Genomic DNA, 22,043 nt, shown 5'->3' on the forward strand with positions numbered 1-22,043 from the left:
CTGAATACTGGCCAAGGCTTTTGCCGCCCCCATAGTGCCTTTTTTAGGCAAGGCTCAAAAGACAAACCCACCACCATAAATAGCACAAGTAACCAAAAACTGAGAGTAATGCTACTCAATGCCAGAAGTCTAAACCTCAAAATGCATGCACTCGAGGCACTCCTCAGTATGGAGAACATCAATATCTGTGCAGTAACAGAAACCTGGTTTAAGGCTCCAGAGAGTACCCCAGCATTACCAGGCTATAACTCATACCATACCTTTCAGCCACAGAACCCGGACCGAAACACAAAAGGTGGGGGTGTATTCCATATTCATTAAGGATACCCACACCTCCACGTCACAAGATGGGCTGTCAATTGGCTCATGGATGGAATCCACACGGTGAGAGTTGCAGGGTCTAGGTCTGACTCTAAACCTGTTACAAGTGGCATCCCCCAGGGCTCAGTCCTGGGACACCTCCTGTTCAGTATATACTTCTCAGAGGTACAGGCAAGCACAGGAGGACTATGGCTGACCAAGTTCGCAGACGACTGAAAACTGGGGGCCATAACTGACTCTCCAGCTGATACAGACATCCTCCAGAAGGGTCTCATTGAGACAGATACCTGGTGTCAAAATCATGGCCTCAAGCTAAATGCCAAAAAGCGCATAGTCATCCTCTTTGGAAAAAACAAAGTACCCACAAACTACCACATACATGGTAGTCCTCTAAATACAGAAAATGTAATAAGAGATCTGGGGACCCAAGTAGATAGTAATCTCTCCTTTGATAATCATATTGCCAAGGTGGTTAGAAAATCCTTCTATGTGGCCCACCTAATCACAAAAGGGTTCGCATTTAGAACAAAAGAGGTTATTGTGTCCCTCTACTCATCAGACCCATCAAAGAGTACAATGCCCCATTTGGGATGTACCTTACAAGACACCTGCAACAGCTGGAAAGACCACAGAAGTACCTCACCAAGAGGATTACTGGCCTCAAACATATGCCCTATGCAGCCTGACTGTACTCGGTTGCATACCGCTTATGCAGAGGTAATCCCTGCCTGACATACAAGGTCATGTCCAATGCAGAATTGATGGACATGCTCCAACTAAAAAAAAACAAATCCCCAAGAGCCACATGCTCTAGGGATCTAAACCTCACCACAACAATAAATAGGATGTGCTGGATGAATAGGTTCCTGTCCCAGAGACTCCCTATGCTTTAGAACAGGATTCCAATCTACATTAGGCAGAGCCCCTCACTAACACTCTTCAAGAGAAACCTTGACATGTGGATGGGAACAGAAAATTTACCCCAGGGATTACTGCAGTGGCTCTGGTGGACAGAGGCACAGGGAACTAATGGCTCTGCTGAACCGAGGCACAGTGAACTAATCTAAGGGGGCAGCGAAAGCCAACACATTCTGGCTAGGCTAATAGATGCCCTCAGGCAGATAGCCTAGTACTTACTATGAACCTATGAACTGGTGGCCTGTTCAAAAGATGCGGCAGTCACTGGGAGATAAATCTGTCCCTCCAGCATGTCCTATTTAAATTGCAGATCATATCTAAGTGCCTGGAATGGGTAGCTCTAGAGCCATTTGATTTACGGATATGCAGTAAGTTCACTAGGTTTTGGTCTTGAATTGCTCTGTAGGCCAGGCATAAGTCTCCCCTAAGAAGCCTATATGATATGGAGTACAGTGACAGGGATTTTAGTTGGTCTGTGCAAGGCATATGCTGGAGGTCCTTGATCTTCTTTGTTAGATACATTTGAGGTCTCTCTAATTGCTTCAGGTGCTTCGTACAGTACATGTCAAATGGGGCATTATACTCGATTCTGGGCCAGATAAGTGCAGAGTATAGGGGGGGGGGGGTTATAACCTATTTTTACTCTCAAGGCGAAACCTTTACTAAACAAGTGATCTACATGGAAAACTTTCCTTACTAAGGTAGACACATGATGGTCAATGTTAAGGTTGCAGTCAACCTGTGATCCCAGGTCCCTTACCACTTCATAGGTACTTAGAGTATTGTTGTTGATTTGATAGTGTGAAGGAGCATGGTTTGTGCCAAAATGAATAATGATGCATTTCTCTGCATTCAGTTTGAGACTGTGACTAGTACACCAGTCATTGGTCTGCATGAGACCCTCCTGGAGTATACTGACATCATTTGGGGATTCAATGATTGCACCTAGTTTGCAGTCATCTGCAAACCTGGTCATCTACAACCTCATAGTCTTGACCTGAACTTCTGAAAAGTATATACCATCACTGACCCCTGTGTCACCCTGCTGGTAACAGGTCTGCTGGCTGATGAGGAGTCACCCACTTTGATAGTATGTGTCCAGTTTGTGAGCCAGTTGGCAACCCATCTTACAATGAAGGGGTTTACATACAGTTTGCTAAGTTTATCCATAATGCCTGAATGTGGGATTGTGTTGTATGCCTTTGCCAAGTTGAGGTATGCTGTGTGCAAAGATTTGCCCTCATCACTGGCCTTGGTCACAGAAATCCACCAGATTTAACAGGCAGGATCTGCCCTTCACAAAGCCAAATTGGGTAGGATCCAGGGTTTGGAGGTCACCTATGTCTTTATTTATAAGGTCGATAATGATACATTCCATGGCCTTACAGATGAGGCTGGTCAGGGTTATGGGTCTGTTGCTAGGCCACCTTTGTGGAGGGAAATAACTGCAGCTGTTCTCCATTCTGCAGGAACAAAGCCTGTGAATAGGTCTTGATTGAAAAGGGTATTTAGTGGTGATGCTAGTCGATGTTTTAGCCTGTTTAGAAGACAGCCTGGGATATCATCTTGTCCCAAAGAGGCTTTGTTTTTTGCCTTGGACAGGGCTTAGAGGACCTGCTCTTCAGATATGGAAGGTGGTGGGGAAGTTTGGGGAGGGCTTGTTGTAAGTTAGAAGGGGATAAGGGAGTGACATTTTCTCCAAACCTATCTGCTAGCAGGTCTGCTATTTCTGTGCGGTGTATGTGTGACACTGTTGGCTACTAGTTCTGCACATGCTTGGGTCCTACCCTTTAGCTTACATACGTAGCTGTAAAAAGCCATATGATTATCCTTGGCAGTAGGTGCTAGGTTTCTCAAAAAGGAGCTGTTGGAGGATTTGACAAGTTATCTTATTGGCCTGTTGCGGCTGAGGAGGGTGCTTTTCCATTGTTGGGCCCTTGCCTTTGTTTTTTTGGGCAGAAACATTTTGCATTTATTGTAGAGTTTAATCATGCTGGATGTCCACCATGGCAACTTGTTTTTACTTTGGGCTCTGGCTTTGATTCTTTCTGGTACAGCCGAGTTTATACACTTATGCAAGTGATTGTACAGGGTGTAGTTACCACTTCCAGCTTGGGGTAGGGCTTTGAATGTATTTATACCTTCACCTAGGAGGGTATAGTTTGCCTTGGTGAAATTTTTTAGTCTGATTTCACCCTTTGTGAGTTCTGGTGTTAGTGTCATTTCAAAGGTGAATTATTTGTGGTCAGTTTTAACTAATGAGGGTTCAACAGTTGCAGAGGTGCACCTGTTTGACATGCTGGTGAGGACCAACTCTAGAATGTTTGTTCCTCTTGTCGGGGTGTGGACAATTTGTTCCAGGGAATTTGAATTCACAAAGTCAAGGAACTTTTGTGCTAGTGAGTTTGTGTTACAATAGGTTTCCCAGTTGATGGTGGGATAATTGAAATCCCCCATAACAAGTGTGTTTGGTAAAATTTGGATTGTCTTCAGTTTGATTAAGTAGGCTTTGTGGGTGTTGTGACCCATGAAGAGGGATCTATTAACTGGCTAGGACTTGAATGGGGGTCTTACCCACTGTAACCTGGACCTGAAGTAACTCCATGGAATTGTCCATTCTAACTAAATGGGAAGTGAATGTATCTCTAATATAGATTGAAACACTGCCTCCTTTGGTTTTCACATGTTCATTGTGTGGTCTAAAGGTGTGGAAGGCATTGTATTCTTGCAGGGCTAGGGTACTTTCTGAGGCCTTAAACCAGGTTTCTGTGACTGCACAGACATCTATATCTTCGAGTGATATAAGTGCTTCCGGAGAGTGCAGTTTTTGGTTTAAGCTCCTAGCATTTAGCAGCATGACCCTTATTTTGTTCAGATTGGTTAATTTTATGTTGGTAATGTTATTTTCGAGACCTTGCCTAAAATGTACTATGGGGGAGGCAAGAGCCACTGCCAGCAGCTAAAAGCCTAGGGGTGCTAGGTGCAAACCATCTCTGGCAAAGCAGCGAGGTTTGTCAAACATGGCTTCCCATGCAGACAGGAAATGGATCCCCTTTGAATGACACCAAAAACTAAGCCAATTATTGAAATCAATCATTTTTATTTATACTGTGGCATCATTCTGTTTGAGGGTAGTATGCTGCTCAAGGCTGGGGACATACCTGCCTGGCACACATACTCAGAGCTCAACCATGTCTCTCTTCATATAATCCAGTGAGGTACATCTCAGGTCATTCACACCAATGTGAACTATGACACACTCATAACAGTACTTGCTGCTGACAGACCTGAGTGCAAGTGTGATGTGATGAATCCTGGCGACAGACAGCTGACTGTGACTTTCTCCTTGTCCAACCTGGAGAGTGGAACATCCGTGTGTTGCAGTAATGAGTCTCCAGTGACAAGAAAGCTTGTTTATTTGAGTGTTATGCCTTACGGGCTTGGTGGGTGAGACACTGGTATTGCTATTTGTCATGGGTGCTGTGGAGACTGTGCCAGATGTTGCAATCTTGTGTTTAGGAGGTCTCTAGTGCTTCAGTAAGTTTTTCGAGAGGACTTCAGTGTATTTGGAATCATGTGTTTGATGCATGCTGTGTGTATGAGTAGTGGTGCTATGTAAATATGTAGTGATGGGTGAGTTGACAGCCTTCTCTGTGTTACTGTTTTGAGGGGGGGGTGAGCATGGATTCTAGATTCTTAGTGCAAATACATCTCTTGCATTCTGTACTACATTGTGTTATTAGGAGAGGGTTGTGTGTGTACATGAGGCAATTGCTACACTACCTCAACAGACCCGTCAACAAGCATGGCAGAAAACAAGTGTATTCCAACTGTTCATACTGGTAGGCTGAAGACTGTTGTCACTAGGAGCAGCTTTTCAGAGGAGCTCATTGAATGGATAGTTTTGCCTAGGTTATAAGGGAAACTTTGTTGAATTTCTACCTGTCAGGCTTTAGCACAAAATCGTGCTGTAGTGCGCAGTGCTGTGCAATGCGCAGACCAGCAGAAACCTGCTCAAATGCAGGGCCTAAATACCAGAAGCTAAAACTTGAAAAAAAAACTCTAACAAGATGCAAAAGAACCAATGGTGATGCTTATTCCAAGTAACAGAACAGCCTCCATATATTAGTCAGGTCCCAAACAGGACAATTCTCTCACAAACGTGAGGATAGGCCCCTTCCAATCCAAAATGGCCTGGAAAATGTGCTCAGTACAAACAAACCACTACAAACAGTTTCAAAAGAAGCAGGCCTGCATCTGGACTATACTACAGCTACAAGCTACCCTAGTTTTAGCGGGAAACACTAGAGAATGTTTAACACGGCATAAAAATAGCAGTGAGACACTGAAAAAACATTTAAAACAGCAGAAAATCAGCCAGGAGGCTCTAAAGAATAATTTAAACGATTAACAGATCAGCTAATTAAATAATGCTCGTCAGAAAAACCAGAGCAGGCAGAACAGACAGCTTTAAAACACCAAAAAATACCAGTAAATACTTAACAGTGAGAACAAAAAAGCTTTCCAAACAGTGGACAAAGCAATAAAATTTGATTTTACAGGCACAGAGTAGCAGGCAATTGGAGTACAACAGTGTACTTTAGTACAAAGTAAGTAAATGCAGTATAAAACAAGGTGGCAGGCAATAAAAAAGTGCAGTAAATAGTATCAATAAGCAAAAATACAGGCAACTTATGGTTTTTTTGGAAGCTCGGAAGCCTCAAGTCATCTGGTATCTCATCTCAGAGCTGTGACTGGTAGCTCATCTAAGTTCAGCTTGGTACAAACAAGCAAAACCTGCTCAAATGCAGGGCCTAAATACCAGAAGCTAAAACTTGAAAAAAAAACCTCTGACAAGAAGATGGGATGCTTATTCCAAGCACTAGACCAGCCTCCCTTTATTATTTAATCATTTATAAATGACAATACAGTTATCTTTTGATAAAATAGTCTATATGCAGAAAAGTACAAAGTCAGCAACATAGGCTTATAAGAGCTAGTATAACTGAAAAGATAGGATGGTGAGTAACTACAGTCAAGTCAAGTAAGTCTGTCGAAATGCCGAGAGCTTAAATTTAGTTGTACAACTGATGCCATATGGGTTAGGCAAGTCATAGTATTTTAACCAAAAACTCACTGTGTTTTAATTTTGTCAGATAATGTATTTATTACAGCCTAGCACCTGAGCCTGTGAACAAACCAATATCCATTATTTTACATGCATAATATAAACAAGATTATGTGCACTACATATTTCCATGTGTTTGATTTCTTATTTTGCGTCTTGATAGTACAGCCTGATCTGCCTTCTTATTTTTCAGATTGAGAAACTGACCAACGAGAATACAAAACTTCTACTGGATATTGACAATGCAAAACTGACTGCAGAGGACTACAGACTGAAGTTAGTAAAAAATAATTGTGGTATGCTATATGAAGCATTTCATTTTGCTGTAGGAAAACTCACCATAGCTGCAATGTCCCAGATTATGTCATTATTAAAAAGGTGTCAGACATAGCCCTTCTAGTTCAAAATAGTTTGCTGTTTGAATAAAAGGGCAAATTATTATTAACATTTGTTTTAATCTGAGTGATGCTGCAAGAACATATTTTTTGTTTGTTTGTTTTCTTTGGAAAGTTCTGTAGGCCCATACAGGAAACATTTTTGTCCATCAGATATCTGTTTCCAAATAAGGTCACTTCAGACCTTCTAGGGTTGCAGATCAAAAATCAGAGCTGATGTAAAATTACATTCTGTAATACAAGTATATATATATATATATATATATATATATATATATATATATATATATATTGTTTTGAAACAGCTGCTAAACATGGTACTATCATTTTCTTAAGCAAAATCAAGTTATTTAACATTTCCATATACCAAGTGTTTACAAATACCCAATGCTGTCTTTTTAAGAGCAATGCATGACAGCAAGTTAGCCATTTTTATCTTATATTTATTTAGTTAATTTTTACTTTCGTTTCCAATCCAATTTCAAACCCTTCAGTTGTTAATATGGACTGATTTCATTCATTCCATTCATCACTTCAGTCCATGCACCAGCCCGTGGCTTCCTTCTTTTATTGCTGTAAGTTAGTCAGATAAAGCCTTTCATTTGATATGTCCCACCTATTTATTTAGAATTTTTCTACAGTACTTTGGTTTCTTATTTGTATATAATGGGTTTCTATGCCACATAATTAACCAGAAACTTGTAGGATTTGTTTGGGCTAGTATCTCTATCTAACTGAACTGTGATTTTGTTTATCTCTATTTTAAGTACGGTTATTGATGTGCAGTTACATCATAATGACATGTCCATGCTTCCTTAGCATCTGTTGACACAAACCTTCTACATACGCTGACATATGACATATCTGCTGACTACGTATGGAACTACTGCTCCCCACAAGATGTCATGTATGCATTAGTGTTAAATATTGACTTGAACATGCATAAGGAAGACATCCACTGGACATGGGATGCTTGTTCTGTCCCATCTGCATTAACTTTCTAACAACCTAAGTGAATATTTCCTTGTAGCTTTATTAAACCCTAACTCTTTTGCCCCATACAGCCAAAACAACATTCTCATGAACCTTATGGCCAGCTACACAACCCTTTTATCTACTCCTACTGGCCAAATGTATACTCGTTCCTTCTCCCCCCCCCACACCTCCCTGCTTGTTGTCCAGGGTTAAACACCTTCCAAATTCACGTTCACGTCCTGCTGCACAGAGTCACATCACAGTGCCCCCCTACCAATTTCTTTTCAGTACATGCTATACGAGAACACCATCCTTAATCTCTGGAAAGTTCTGTGTCTTTGCCAGTGGTATTCCCCACCTCCTGAATTCATGCCTTCTGTTTGTTATGACAGGTCTCTCCTTATCTCACAAATCTTTAGAGTTCATTGTATGGGCCCACCTTCCATAGCTACTCAGCCCATGCTCATTGTCCATTTAAAAGACAGCCACAGTGGCATGCAATTTATGGTCTGTGATTTGTTCCAAAGCTGCAGTTACTGTCTTGCATTTCTTTCTGCTACTCGTGTTGGTTTCTTCAGAGCAGTCTTGAGTTTCTTACACCTTTCAATGACCCACTCTTTGAATGACTGCTCTAAATTATCTTTGAATATAGCCTTTGCTTTTGTCTGTGTTTTCTACCCAAGTTGTGACAGAATAAGTTTACAAGAGAAGTTCAGTTAACCAATTATCAAATGCTATAAATAAACATTTGCTCAAAACTCAAGCATGAAGCATTCTGACAGCCATTTTAGCAGTCAAGCTGAAAAGGATTGCAAAACAAACTCTTTGTAGGCAATGTCAGTAAGTATATTTTATATCAGTGCCTATTTGTTAAATCATTACATCCGAGTGATTCCTCCAGGTGCATCTGCAGTTACCTCCCACTGACGCCTCTAAGTGTCAAATATTACTTGTTCATATTTGCATCAATAATTCCAAAACCATGCTATGTACAAGGTTTTAAAAGTTTCATCTTAAAGCTTACACAATGGCAAACTCTACTGCATTAATATTTGTCCTCTGTCTAGTGCAGGTAAAGAGATATTAACTGTTGTTTTTATGGTAGTAATTTATACAGATCTAATTTTCACTTTTTTTAAATATCTCAAAAACCAAGTAACACAGACAGAACTCCTTAGCTTCATATGAAAGCTCTCAGCTAGTTGAATAAAATGCTGCTGACTATATGTAACTTGAGTGGTTGATGAAATGTTTTAAGTTATTTACAAAATATTACAAACATAAAAGCAACTGTGTTTACTGTGACTTATAAAAGTTGATTTAAGACCTAGAACCTAAATAATAATACAACTATAAAAATAATTTGTGCTGAAGAGTTTGCCATTTATAGTTCTTTCATAATCCCTGTGGTTCCAGAGATTTGAACATTTGCTTGAAATGTGAGGATATAAAACCCGCGGTGGTGCAGTGGTTAGCATTGTTGCCTCACAGCAAGAGGTTCTCCCGTTCAATTCCCGGCTGGAGCGCCCTTCTGTGTGGAGTCTGCATGTCCTCTCCACAGTCGAGTGACGTTAAAGACATGCAGGTAGGTGCATGCGTGAATGGGCATGCCTTCTTTGAAGGTTGGGCGTAGGGCTGGCAACTTAGCACCATACAAATCCACTGCCAATCATTAGCGGACCGGAGTTCCGCTGTGGCGACCCCTAACCCCTAAACAGAAATACTTTTTTTTTTAAATGTGAGGATATAATTTGATCCTGTCAAAAGGCTTAGGCTCCACCCACTGGAAGTTACAGTGCAAACTTCCTGAGCTCCATTGGAGTGAAGGGGTTAATATGCATGTGTTTAAAATCCAACTTTTTTATTCGATATCCGTTTGGCACAATATTTAACTGCAGAATGGAAATCATGCAAATAAAGTACTAAACAGGGCGTTCCAAAATAAATTAAATCAGGTACACAGGCACAATGGCTTCATGTTTGGGTGTTGCAAAAAGAAATCAGTAAATATTTAAATAAAGCCACATACTATGCTTGGGTTATGAATCTGAGCAGACTGCGCAAGCACTTTTATTAGGCTGGAAAATTTATTTCACCCTAAAACTATAACTGAAACATACAGGAGGTGGTATGGCGAAATGCATATTACGTTCATATTTCTCTCTCAAAAACACCACACTATCAAAGTCATATATTTCTAAGATGTAAAAATGTTAATACAGTGGAAAAAGGCAGCTTAAGATCTGTCACGTTCATTAGATTATCACTCCATTCAGCTCATTATTTTTGGCCTAACCCTCACACGATTTAATTTCTCTACAAGCCTTATCATTGGCATGGTGATAAGAAGCCTTGCTGAAATCCACAAGTCACATCAGCTAGAGTCTAGGTGGCTGCCTGATGACCCAGAGAGAGGGAAAGAGATTACTGGATTAGGCTGGGCTGGACTTCTGCTGAGTGAAGCTTTGCTGGTGTCCATCTGTGGGACAAGGAACAGAAAGTGTGAAGATGGATGGTGACACAGTAGAGTAGCAGTTTGCACTAATGACATGCATTGCTTAGATCTATGGTTTGATTCTTGGCTGGGTTCATTCTTTGTGGAGTATCCAGATTTTTCTGTACGTATGTGGGTTTTGTCATACAGTGTGTGTGTGTGTGTGTGTGTGTGTGTATATCAGGGGCGGCTCGTGGCATCGGGCTGCCGGACTGCAGCCCCCTCAAAATAAAAAATAGAAAGAAAATTATTTTTTGAAATTTCGCGGACTTCACGCATGCGCAGTAGTCCCGACTACTGTTGGTCTATGCGCATGCTCAAGGCAGTCCGGCAGTCCCCATAGGGGGACACAAGGAGACGTCTGTGCACTTTTAAAGTGCACAGACTCGCTAGGATTATGGGTCGCGTCCGGACTGCAAGAGCAGCAGTCAGGACAGTCTCGTCGTCGGGAAGGAGCTTTGGGATCTCGCAGGTCTTTGGAGTATTGCGCGGGCAGTATGTACGTTAGCTGGATATATTCAGGTAAGTGTATGTGTATGGTGCTTTTTACTTTTATTTTACAATGTTTATACTGGATTGTGTGTGTGTGTGTATGGTGCTTTTATGTTTATACTGGATTGTAAGTGTATGGTGCTTATGACTTTACAATGTTTATACTGGAGGTGTGTGTATGGTGCTTTTATGTTTATACTGGATTGTGTGTGTATGGTGCTTTTATGTTTATACTGGATTGTAAGTGTATGGTGCTTATGACTTTACAATGTTTATACTGGAGGGGGGGGTGTGTGTGTGTGCGTGTGTGTGTGTGTGTGTGTGTGTGTGTGTGTGTGTGTGTGTGTGTGTGTGTGTGTGTGTGTGTGTGTGTGTGTGTGTGTGTGTGTGTATAAATGCCCCAGGTGCTCATGGTGGTGTGGCAGGAAATACCTCAGGCTTGAACCCTGTACCCTGTATGCAGGTGTTAAAGACTTGAGTTCCCTACCCACCACCATTTGTAAAAAAATTGCAGATTTTTGCCTCATATTCGATCTGATCTGTTCCTCATAATATCTGTGGTTTGTAAATGTTGCAATGCTTGATATTTGATGGTGTAGTAGTAGCATTGTTGCCTCACAGCTGCAGGTTCTCGGGTTTGATTCTTGGCTGGGGTTCCTTCTTTGTGGGGTCTGTATCTTTTCCCTGTGTTTGTGTGGGTTTGCTTTTGTGTCCTCCCATGTTACAAAGACATGTCTGCATTATTTCTTCCTGGGCCTCTGCTGAAAATTGTTTTTTTGTTCCAAGTCAGACTGTCCTGATTAAAAAATGTTAAATAAAATTGACAGGCATTTGAATTTCAGACTTAAGGGTTTCTGAATGTTTAATTCCTTGCATATTTGATGGTGCAGTGGTAGTATTGTTGCCTCACACCTATAGGTTTTCTGGTTTGATTCTTGGTTGGGGTGGCTTCTTTGTGGAGTCTGCATCTCCTCCCTGTATTTGTGTGGATTTGCTCTGGTGCCCTGCCATTTTACAAAGACGTGTCTGCAGTATTAATCCCTGCGTCTCTGCTGAAAATTGGTTTTGTTCTGTCCGCAGTAAAATTGACAGGCATTTGAATTTCAGACTTCGGGTTTCTGAATGTTTAATTCCTTGCATAATTGATGGTGCAGTGGTAGTATTGTTGCCTCACAACTATAGGTTTTCTGGTTTGATTCTTGGTTGGGGTGGCTTCTGTGTGGAGTCTGCATCTCCTCCCTGTGTTTGTGTGGATTTGCTCTGGTGCCCTGCCATTTTACAAAGACGTGTCTGCAGTTTTAATCCCTGCTGAAAATTGGTTTTGTTCTGTCCGCAGTAAAATTGACAGGCATTTGAATTTCAGACTTCAGGTTTCTGAATGTTTAATTCCTTGCATAATTGATGGTGCAGTGGTAGTATTGTTGCTTCACAGCTATAGGTTTTCTGGTTTGATTCTTGGTTGGGGTGGCTTCTGTGTGGAGTCTGCATCTCCTCCCTGTGTTTGTGTGGATTTGCTCTGGTGCCCTGCCATTTTACAAAGACGTGTCTGCACTATTAATCCCTGCGTCTCTGCTGAAAATTGGTTTTGTTCTGTCCGCAGTAAAATTGACAGGCATTTGAATTTCAGACTTCAGGTTTCTGAATGTTTAATTCCTTGCATAATTGATGGTGCAGTGGTAGTATTGTTGCCTCACAGCTATAGGTTTTCTGGTTTGATTCTCGGTTGGGGTGGCTTCTGTGTGGAGTCTGCATCTCCTCCCTGTATTTGTGTGGATTTGCTCTGGTGCCCTGCCATTTTACAAAGACTTGTCTGCAGTATTAATCCCTGCGTCTCTGCTGAAAATTGTTTTTGTTCTGTCCGCAGTAAAATTGACCGGCATTTGAATTTCAAACTTCATGTTCTTCAGAATACATAGTAGCACAACCTTTTTTTCTAGCAATTTTCTAAGTTTATAAGATGAATATTTTAAATTTGTCCCTATTTTTGGGACTGTATTCCCCCATTATTGGCTTCGTCCAGGTTTTTGTGCTAAGGTTGACAGCTATGGCAAGAACTGAATTCACTGAATATGTTTGAGGGCTGTATTCCCTCATTACTGGGTTTGTCCAGGTGTTTTGTACTAAGAGGTTGACAGCTATGGTGAGAACTGAATTCACTAAATGATAGCCATTTAAGTGTGAGTCTTCCTCTCTTTTACAAAGCAGCTGATGTGGCGTAGTGGTATGTTACTCTGACTGTTTTTTGCTCAGGGACCTTGGCAGTAAAATATATGGTGGCAACACAACATTTTATTCTAGCAACTTTCCAAGATTATACAAGCAATGTTTAATGTGTCCCTGTTTTTTGGGCTTTTGACCCCACCCCCCAATACATTTTGGCTTTTTCCAGTTTTCTTGGGCTGCGAAGTTGAGATGCAGTTGAGTACTGAGTAGATTTTACAAGGAGCTGAGAGCTGCAGGGGAATAGAATTTTAGTGCTTTGCCTAGTTAATACTATAGCACAACAGGTTGTGTACTTGCTTTTGATGCAGAAGGCTGTGGGTTCTACTCCCACAAGAGGTGGATGCTGCCGTACTGAGAATGTTCTCCTTGGTGAAGATACTAACTATGAGTTCGTTATCAGTTTGCCATCCATTTCCTCCTGCAATATTATTACTAGCTTATCATTTTTTTAATGTAATATAGGCAATTTATTCCTGAGGGGCAACAGACACTTTATTTTTCGATGAAACCATGAAATATAAAGGTGATCGCTAGCAGCAACCGCTTCATTAGTTACAGATTTCTTTAATGTGGAATTATTTAGATGACTTACTTCAGAGATTGTGCATATTTACTGATAATGGACTGTAGAATTGTGCATATTTACTGATAAAGGTGGACTGTAGAATTGTGCATATTTACTGATAATGGTGGACTGTAGAATTGTGCATATTTACTAATAATGGTGGACTGTGGAATTGTGCATATTTACTAATAATGGTGAACTGTAGAATTGTGTATATTTACTAATAATGGTGGACTGTGGAAGTCTGAGTAGACTTTTTTATGATAAATGTTCTCAACTGGGCAGTTTTGCCATTATGGGTGCATATGGTTTGTTTCATTGCTTACTGGAAAAATGTTCAAAACAAATTTAAAACACCCTCTAACAAGTGTACTGTATTGTACAAGGAATATAATTTTAGTACAATGAGGAAGGTGTATCAAAGAGCACATGTATGTTTCATATGCAAGGGGCCTATGATTCGAAAACAGCCCAAAATTAATCTTTATCTGCCACTGGCAAAATGTATTTTCTTTGAATGTGGGTTTCAATGCTGTTTCAATGAATGTGAGTTTCAAGGGCAGAGAAGTTTTAATGCTAAGTTTTCATTGTGAGACTGCATTGCTTTGTTTAACAGATGACTTAGTGTTTGTGCTGTAAAATACAAAATAAAACTTTCAAATGAAGTCCAACTCATCATAGAAGTAAAGCAGTATGCACATTAGTGTTTATGGTAAATGGAGTGAAATAGCCAAGTAAGGGTTCATTGGAATGGCTGCAGAGGCTCCATTCAACCATTATTTTGTCAGGGGGGGGGAGGGCAGCAAACTCAGACAGGCCCAGCTGAACTATACCTCCCAACTGTCCAGATTTTCAAAGAATTAATAGATTTTTGCTTCTTATTTTTGGTTTGTTGTTCATAAAATTTGTAGTTTTAATTCCTAAATGATTTGCCAGAAGTCACTCAATAATAAGTTTCAGACTTCATAACCTTCAGAAAAATGCATGTTAAAGTAAGAGCTGTTCTATCAACTGTCTCAATTTATACAAGAGCAATTTTAGTACTGTTTATATGTGCCCCCAATATATTTGGCCTTGTTCAGATTTACTGCATTAACAGGTTGAGAGGTGCATGCAAATAAATTGCTTTATAGAATTAGGCATAGCCAACCTCTCAACTGTCCCCAATTTTTGGCTCAAAATGTTGCTCTTCCCCCTAATAATCCCTCCATAAATAGCAATTTTGGAAGAAAACATGGAGGGTTTACAATTAAGAAATAACTGTAATAATCAAAGTTATAGATTACTTGAAATGCATGTAGATTCTTTTATATTTTGTCAGCTGCTCAAGGTAGCAGTACTAATATTAAAGTGTCCCTTCTTTGACAGGTAGCAGCTGTATTGTGTGTCTATTTTATATTTTTGCATCACATTTTTGGTCCATTTTTCATAAAATTGTGTTTTTTGGCAAATTAGTGACAAATCACTAAAGACTGAAGTTAGAAAATGACAGACATTTGAGTTTCAGATTTTATACCCTTCAGAAAATTCATACTAATGCAAGACCTATTCTATTATCTTTCTAAGTTTATTAGAGCAATATTTAAAAATTGTCCTTATTGTTGGGCCTTTGTCCCACTTCTGTGTATGGCTTTGTCCAGATTTCTTGCTCTTGAGGTTGAGAGGTATGACAAATGTGTCAGGGCCATCACAGTCAGCCAGAGAGATTTCAAATTGTGACATGCTTGTTGTACCCCACTCCCCCATGTAGTGACTCTGGATGTGTCCAAGCAAGGCAAGGAGTAGTTGTATCTACCTTGGATGGGGAGGACACACTGCATAAGTACTACAGTGGCTTTTCATCTGTCCTTGATTTTGCAGAATGGTCTGGTTTCTGTCATATATTTGTACTGTTGATTTATGCTTATTACTCAAAGTGCCTGTTGCTCTGTGTTTAAGTAGCAATGCTTTAATGACCATAAGGTAAGCTTGTCTGAGATCGTAAGATGCAAGTAAGCTTTAATAAGCATACTGTTAAAGAATTGCCAACATTGAACGCCTTTTTGTTGTTGCCATTCAGAGAATACTTGACTAGATAATGTATAAGCCTTGGGTATCAAAGGACAGGATTCCATTATTTTAAAAAGCTCATTACACTTGTTGGAGACTTCCAGTCATCTCTACAGACTTTACCCGTAAACTAAACAGAATGCCAATCATGTGTGGTCCATAACCTGTACAGTAATCCTTTAAGCAGTGTATCTTGAGCTTGTTTCTTGTGTGCTTTTCATTTTTTACTTTTATCATGTTTTCCCCATGAAACAAGTTGTCAGGCAGCAGGTCATTTTTGGATAAGAAACATTTTTACAAGTGGGGGCATCACATAGATTTCTACTTTCAGCATGTTACTTGGTACTTTAATAAAGCTGAATATATTATAATTAGAACTGCAGTGCAAGGAGAAGTGGTTTGAGTTGAGTGCTTCTGGTTTTTCTTATACTTGATTTTGACTGGCATTCCAGTAATGTATTTAAAAAGTAATTTATTTTTTCATGCCTCACAACCTTTTGTTTCCATCTAGATATTAAGTAAGCTGTCATGCAGCCAATGCATTGAAATATTTTTATTCTTCTACACTTATTTTTGTCTTGATTGGACTTTCATAATGATGGTTTGCCACCCAGGGCAGCGTATTTAATTAAAGTTAGTTTTTTGTGGTTTTGTGCATAGCTCCTCCCCTTTCTGGTTGATCACACCCCCTCCCCTTGACCCCACCCATTCAGCTGTCTCCTGCAGCCCCCCTGTGATTTGAAGTCACCAGCCGCCACTGGTGTATATGTGTGTATTTGCCTCCTCTGATAGGCTAATTCCCTATTCAGGGTTAGTTTCTATGCTTTGTGTTTACTGAGTGCTAGGATATGATCCAAATTAAGAGTCTGACCAATTCATATTTGATGGTTTATTGTGCCGACAGGTTTTCTAGTGTCAGACTGGGGCTTGGGGATGAATATGAAGGTTCTTACTCCCCCATATTCCTGCACTTGATTAAGCATAAAACCAGAGAATGAATGAGTCAATGTGAAGACAATACGTGTGAATACAGACTAAAATTAAGCATCTGAAAACACAAACGTAAGACTATCATAATTCTGAAGTGTGAGGCTAATTCATATCTGATGGTGCATTCTGACACAGAAAGCTGTGCATTAGTGTGCCTTGGCGTTAATACAAAGAAGCAGTAAAGCCTGAGAGATGTTTTATTAAGGTTCGAGTCATACAGTGAAGTAACTGTGAATTTGTTCAGGTTAATTTTAGGTAGTTTGTGTTAGCATGGTATGTTATTTGTAATATACACTGAATAGCTTCCGTCTGTTTTAGGGGTTTGGGAAGGTGACATAGCTGTCTAAATATCAACATTCGTAAGCATGATATTCAGAGGCCACATTGTTAATGGTGATTTTCCTTATCCTGGACTACTGTGATTCTGGAGTACAAATGACAGATTAGAGTGCACTGAAATAATGGCAAATGAAAATGAATAGCTGCTTTTCACACCATTTGGTATTTTATTCTTAGAAATATTTGTATGAAATAATTTTTGTCAAAAATCCATATTTAGATATTTTTACTGATTTAAATATTTGAGTTACGCAATTTGGTATTTATTGTTTTTTATATATGTTTCTATGAAGTTCATATGGATCAGATATTTGTTTTGAAAGTTTTGGATTCAGCTTTGAGTTTCAAATACTGATACCATGACATTCATAAACTCCACCAGCCTTTCCAACAGAATTTCCTTGTCTTTTCCTAGGTTAAGAGTGAGATCAAATGGCTGAAGTTGCTTGGCTCCATTGTACACTAGCCTTCAGGCAACAGCATTCCTCTTAACAATGCTTCAGTTTGACACAATATAATTTAATATGGCATTTCCTATGTTACCAATATTATCTGATTTTTGGGTCACAAAATACACTAATAACTGTAAAACTTGAAGTTGCCATAGATAACATAAATGACACTGAGGCACTAAAGTATCTGTGCGTGCTTGAAGCATGGACCACTAAAATAAGCATAAAATGTAATGTTAGTAAAAGCAAGTCTATGTTGCACAGTACTACAGTGGGTATACACATCAAATTAGGCAACTCTGCTCTTGAAGTGGGATCCTATGTTAAAGAATTGGGAGTGCTAATAGGGTCTGAAATAACACTGATGTTGCCCAAGCATACAACTGCATTCAGTTAAAATTGCTTAGAAATAAAAGAGTAATTTCTAATATCACTGTACGTTAATTATCACTTTCCAAAATGGTGGTCCAGATATGAAATGCTCTAATTCTTATTTATATGTTATATGCTTTACAAGAAAGATACTCCTAAACTACAACTCATTCTCTTATGCTTTTAACTGAGCATTCAGTTAATTAGTTTGGTAGTTAGTTTTTACTTCTTTAAATTTCTTAGCCTCTGTGGAACATTAATCCAACTAGACCACTTTCAGGCTAAACCAGTGTTTATCCAAAAGTTAGCAATGAAACAAAGATATTACAGAGTTATATAAGGCAGAACACTAAAATATTTTCTGTGTTTAGATATAACCATGAAACAACAGTAGTGACAATACTTAAAGTAATGTTACAATATTTACAAACATACATTGGACGGCACCTAAGCATTTGGTAAAACAAGGAAGTGAATAAAAGTAGACCAGAAATAACAGTATTTTAGTTAATTAGTTAACTAAGTTCATTTATTTGAAGATGAATTCTACAGACTGGTTTTATATTTCCAATAGTTAAGAAAACAGTTTAGCAAACATATACCTTTTTCTTTTAATTTTTACTGTTAAGTTTCTTTAAGCACTGCTGCTGTATACAGTGAAAACATAACAAAAATCCTTTATTTGTGAACAATTATTGCAGGACACCTTATTTCTTTCTTTCTTTCTGCACCCTCACAATTCTCTTATCAAGACACCCAGTAGAAAATGTCTCTGTCTGTTCACGTTTATAAATCTTTATTTGGCTACACCTGTAGTGAGCTAACATCCTAGTCATACCACTATGCTTACAGGTCCTTTGTATTGTGCAGGGAATGTGTTGGTCCTACACATCATATGTGCCTGAACTCTGTCCTTTGGAGTAAGTAACATCCAGATTTGATTAGCAGGTTTGCATTTCCATGCTACTGAGCAGTAAATGCCATTATCATCTACATTGGTTATTGGCTAATAATTGAACTGGTAATAATAGATAGGGTGGGTAAGACCCCCCATTCAAGTCACAGCTAGTTATAGACACCCCCCTTCATAGATCATGATGTGCACGAGGCTTACTTGACTAAACTGGAGTCAATCCAAATAATGCCAAACACCCTGGTCATGGGAGATTCAATTATCCCCCATCAACTGGGAAACCTACTCTAGCCCTAACTCACTAGCACAAAAGTTCTTTGACTTTGTTAACTCAAATGTCCTGGAACAAATTGTTCAAACCTCAACAAGAGGAACAAACATACTAGATGTGGTCCTCACTAACATGACAAACAATGCACCACCACGACTGACGGACTTCATTAGTTAAATATGACCACAAATAAGTTGCCACTGAACTGGCACTAACACCAGAACTCACAAAGGGTGACATCAGACTAAAAAAACTTCACCAAGGCAAGTATACCCTCCCAGGGGAAGTTATAAATGCTTTCTAGGCCCCACCCCCAGCTGGAATGGTAATAACAACAAAGCTTAAACTAAAGCCCTGTACAGTCACTTGCATAAATGTACAGACTCGGCTGTTCCAGAGAGAGTTAAAGCCAGAGCCCCAAGTAAAAGCAAGCCACCCTGGAGAAATCCAGCATCAACAAACTTTACAACAAACACAAAAAGTTGCTGCCTGGGAAAACAAAGGTTTTCTGAAAAGCACCCTCCTCAGCCTCAACAGGCAAATAAGACAACATGTCAAATCCTCTAAGAGTGACTTTGAGAAAAACTTAGCAATCACAGCCAAAGTATAACCATAAGGCCTTTTACAGCTAAATACACAGCCAAAAAGGTAATACTCTGGCATGAGCCAAACTAGTGATTAACAATATCACACACACACACTGATCCCACAGAGATAGTAAACCTCCTGGCGGACAGATCTGGTGAAAATTTGGGTATACCTCGCTTTGTCGAAAAACCTACTTGTTGAATACCTTTTCATCGAACCCTATTCAACGAAGCCTTAATCCATCAAGCGTTCATTTAAACTAAATTTTTCCTGGAGGGAATGCTGGGCCATTATCGTGAATTTGCCCTTTTCCCCACTGTAGTATGATCTCAGAGTTGGTATAGTTAAGTTGGGGGGGGGGGGCATAGATTCCTACCTGAATGGGTTTTAAATGTTATTTTTGTACTATCACTGGTTGGCCTAGTGGTTATTTTCCCTAGGAAAACTTTCGCTTAAAATTGATGGATAGAGCTTTCAACAAAAAGAGTTCGATGAATAGGTATTTGCTAACTAGTTCAATTGACGATGTGATATAGATCAGAAAATTTCACTTCCTTATCCCCTCCAAACTTATCACAAACCTTGCCCACAAGCCCCCCACCCCTTCATTCTACATATCTGAAGAGCAGGTCATTAAAGCCTTGTCCAAGGCAAAAAACACAGCCTCTATGGGACTAGATGGCATCCCAGGCGGTCTTCTATACAAACTAAAACATGAATTAACAACACCATTAAGTATCCTATTTAAATTATAGCCTAACAACAGGCGATGTTCCTGCAGAATGCAGAACAGCAACAGTTATTCCCCTCCACAAAGATAGCTTAGCAACAGACCCAGGGAATTATAGACCCATAAGTCTGACCAGACTCATCTGTAAAGACATAGATGACCTTCAAACCCTGGATCCAACCCAATTCAGCTTCTTCAAGGGCAGATCCTTCCTGTTAAACATGGTGTATTTCTTTCAAAATTTGACCTGGCCATTGATGAGGCTAAATCTTTGCACACAGCATACCTCGACTTGGCCAAGGCCTTCAACACAATCCCACACTCAGGCATTACTGATAAACTTAGCAAATTGAATGTAAACCCCTTTGTTGTAAGATGGCTTGCCAACTGGCTCACAGACCAGTCACACACTGTCAAAGTGGGTGACTCCACATCAACCAGCAAACCTGTCACGAGAAAGGTGCCACAAGGGTCAGTGCTGGGCCCCCCTAGTGTTTGGTATATACTTCTCAGAAGTTCAGGCCAAAACTAAGGGGCAGTGGCTGTCAAAGTTTGCGGACGACTGTAAACTGGGTGCAATTATCAAATCCCCAAATGAAGTCAGTATACTTTCAGGAGGGTCTTACGCAGACCAGCCACTGGTGTCTTAGTCACGGTCTCCAACTAAATGCAAAGAAATACATCATCATTCCCTTCAGTAAAAACAATGTGCCTTCACACTATCAAATTAACAGCAAAATCCTACGTACCTACAAAGTGGTAAGGGATCTGGGATCACAAGTAGACTACAACCTTAAGTTGGACCATCATGTGTCTGTAGTAAGGCAGGCTTTCTACGTAACAGACTTGAAAAGCAAAGGCATAGCCCCTAGAGCAAAGGAGGTTATAACCCCTCTTTACTCATCACTAATCAGGCCCATAATTATAATTTAGTATAACGCCCTTTTTGGTATGTACAGTACAAAGCAACTGGAGACACCTCAGAGGTTTCCAACAAAGAAGATCAAGGGACTCCAGCACATGCCTTACACAAACCAACTAAAGTCCCTGTCACTATACTCTGTATCATATAGACTTCTTTGGGGAGACTTATCCCTGGCTTACAGAGCAATCTCCAACCCAAACCTAATGAATTTGCCTCACATCCATAAATCAAGCAGGACTAGAGCTACCTCTTCAAAGGACCTAAATATGGCCTGTGACTTGAACAGGACATGGTGGAGAGACAGATTTATCTACTAGCAACTGCCGCATCTTTGGAATATGCTGCCACTTCATGAGAAGCAGAGCACCTCTAGGACACTGTTTAAAAGGAACCTGGATGAATGGATGGGACAACATAAATTCCTACCAGGGATAGTGCCCACAACCCTCCTGGACATGGGCAGTCATTACTAAATACAGTATTGACTAGTGTATCTATGGTATTACACTGGGATGAAATGACCTCTGGGTTGATAACCCAGTAATCTCCTATGATACTATAAAAAACACCACACACACTGGATTCTCAATTCAAATATCAAACACTAAATGCTTCTACTACCCCACCTGACTATTAATGACCACTGAAAAATGGAGAAAACCAAAAATATAAAACCAAACTACATCTGTTACTTAGAGAAGATGCACTAAACATTTCAACACACACACTTTCAACTCTTTACTAAAGTCATGCAACTGGACCCCACAAAAATTCCTGCCCATTGATTAAGCCATCTCTTACTTTAATCAGATCCTTCTCTGTATACTGCATTCTATAGCTCTACTGCAAAAGAAAAATAAATAAAAGCAACCCAGCCCTCTGAAATGAAACAACTGATGACAA

The 22,043-nt window shown here is 39.8% G+C and overlaps 1 protein-coding gene across 4 annotated transcripts in view; it reads left to right on the plus strand.

The window, feature by feature from the left end:
- Positions 1-22,043, plus strand: part of LOC122790313 (keratin, type I cytoskeletal 18-like) — a 508,415-nt gene that overhangs the window by 157,820 nt on the left and 328,552 nt on the right. For all 4 annotated transcript variants that reach the window (XM_044057831.1, XM_044057834.1, XM_044057833.1 and 1 more), the window contains exon 4: positions 6,561-6,643. In XM_044057831.1, coding sequence (XP_043913766.1) covers positions 6,561-6,643 — 83 coding nt within the window. The remainder of the gene's footprint in view (positions 1-6,560; positions 6,644-22,043) is intronic.

Source organism: Protopterus annectens, chromosome 16.part0, assembly GCF_019279795.1.
Source record: "Protopterus annectens isolate FY-2018-M chromosome 16.part0, PAN1.0, whole genome shotgun sequence".
Lineage (NCBI taxonomy): Eukaryota > Metazoa > Chordata > Ceratodontiformes > Protopteridae > Protopterus > Protopterus annectens.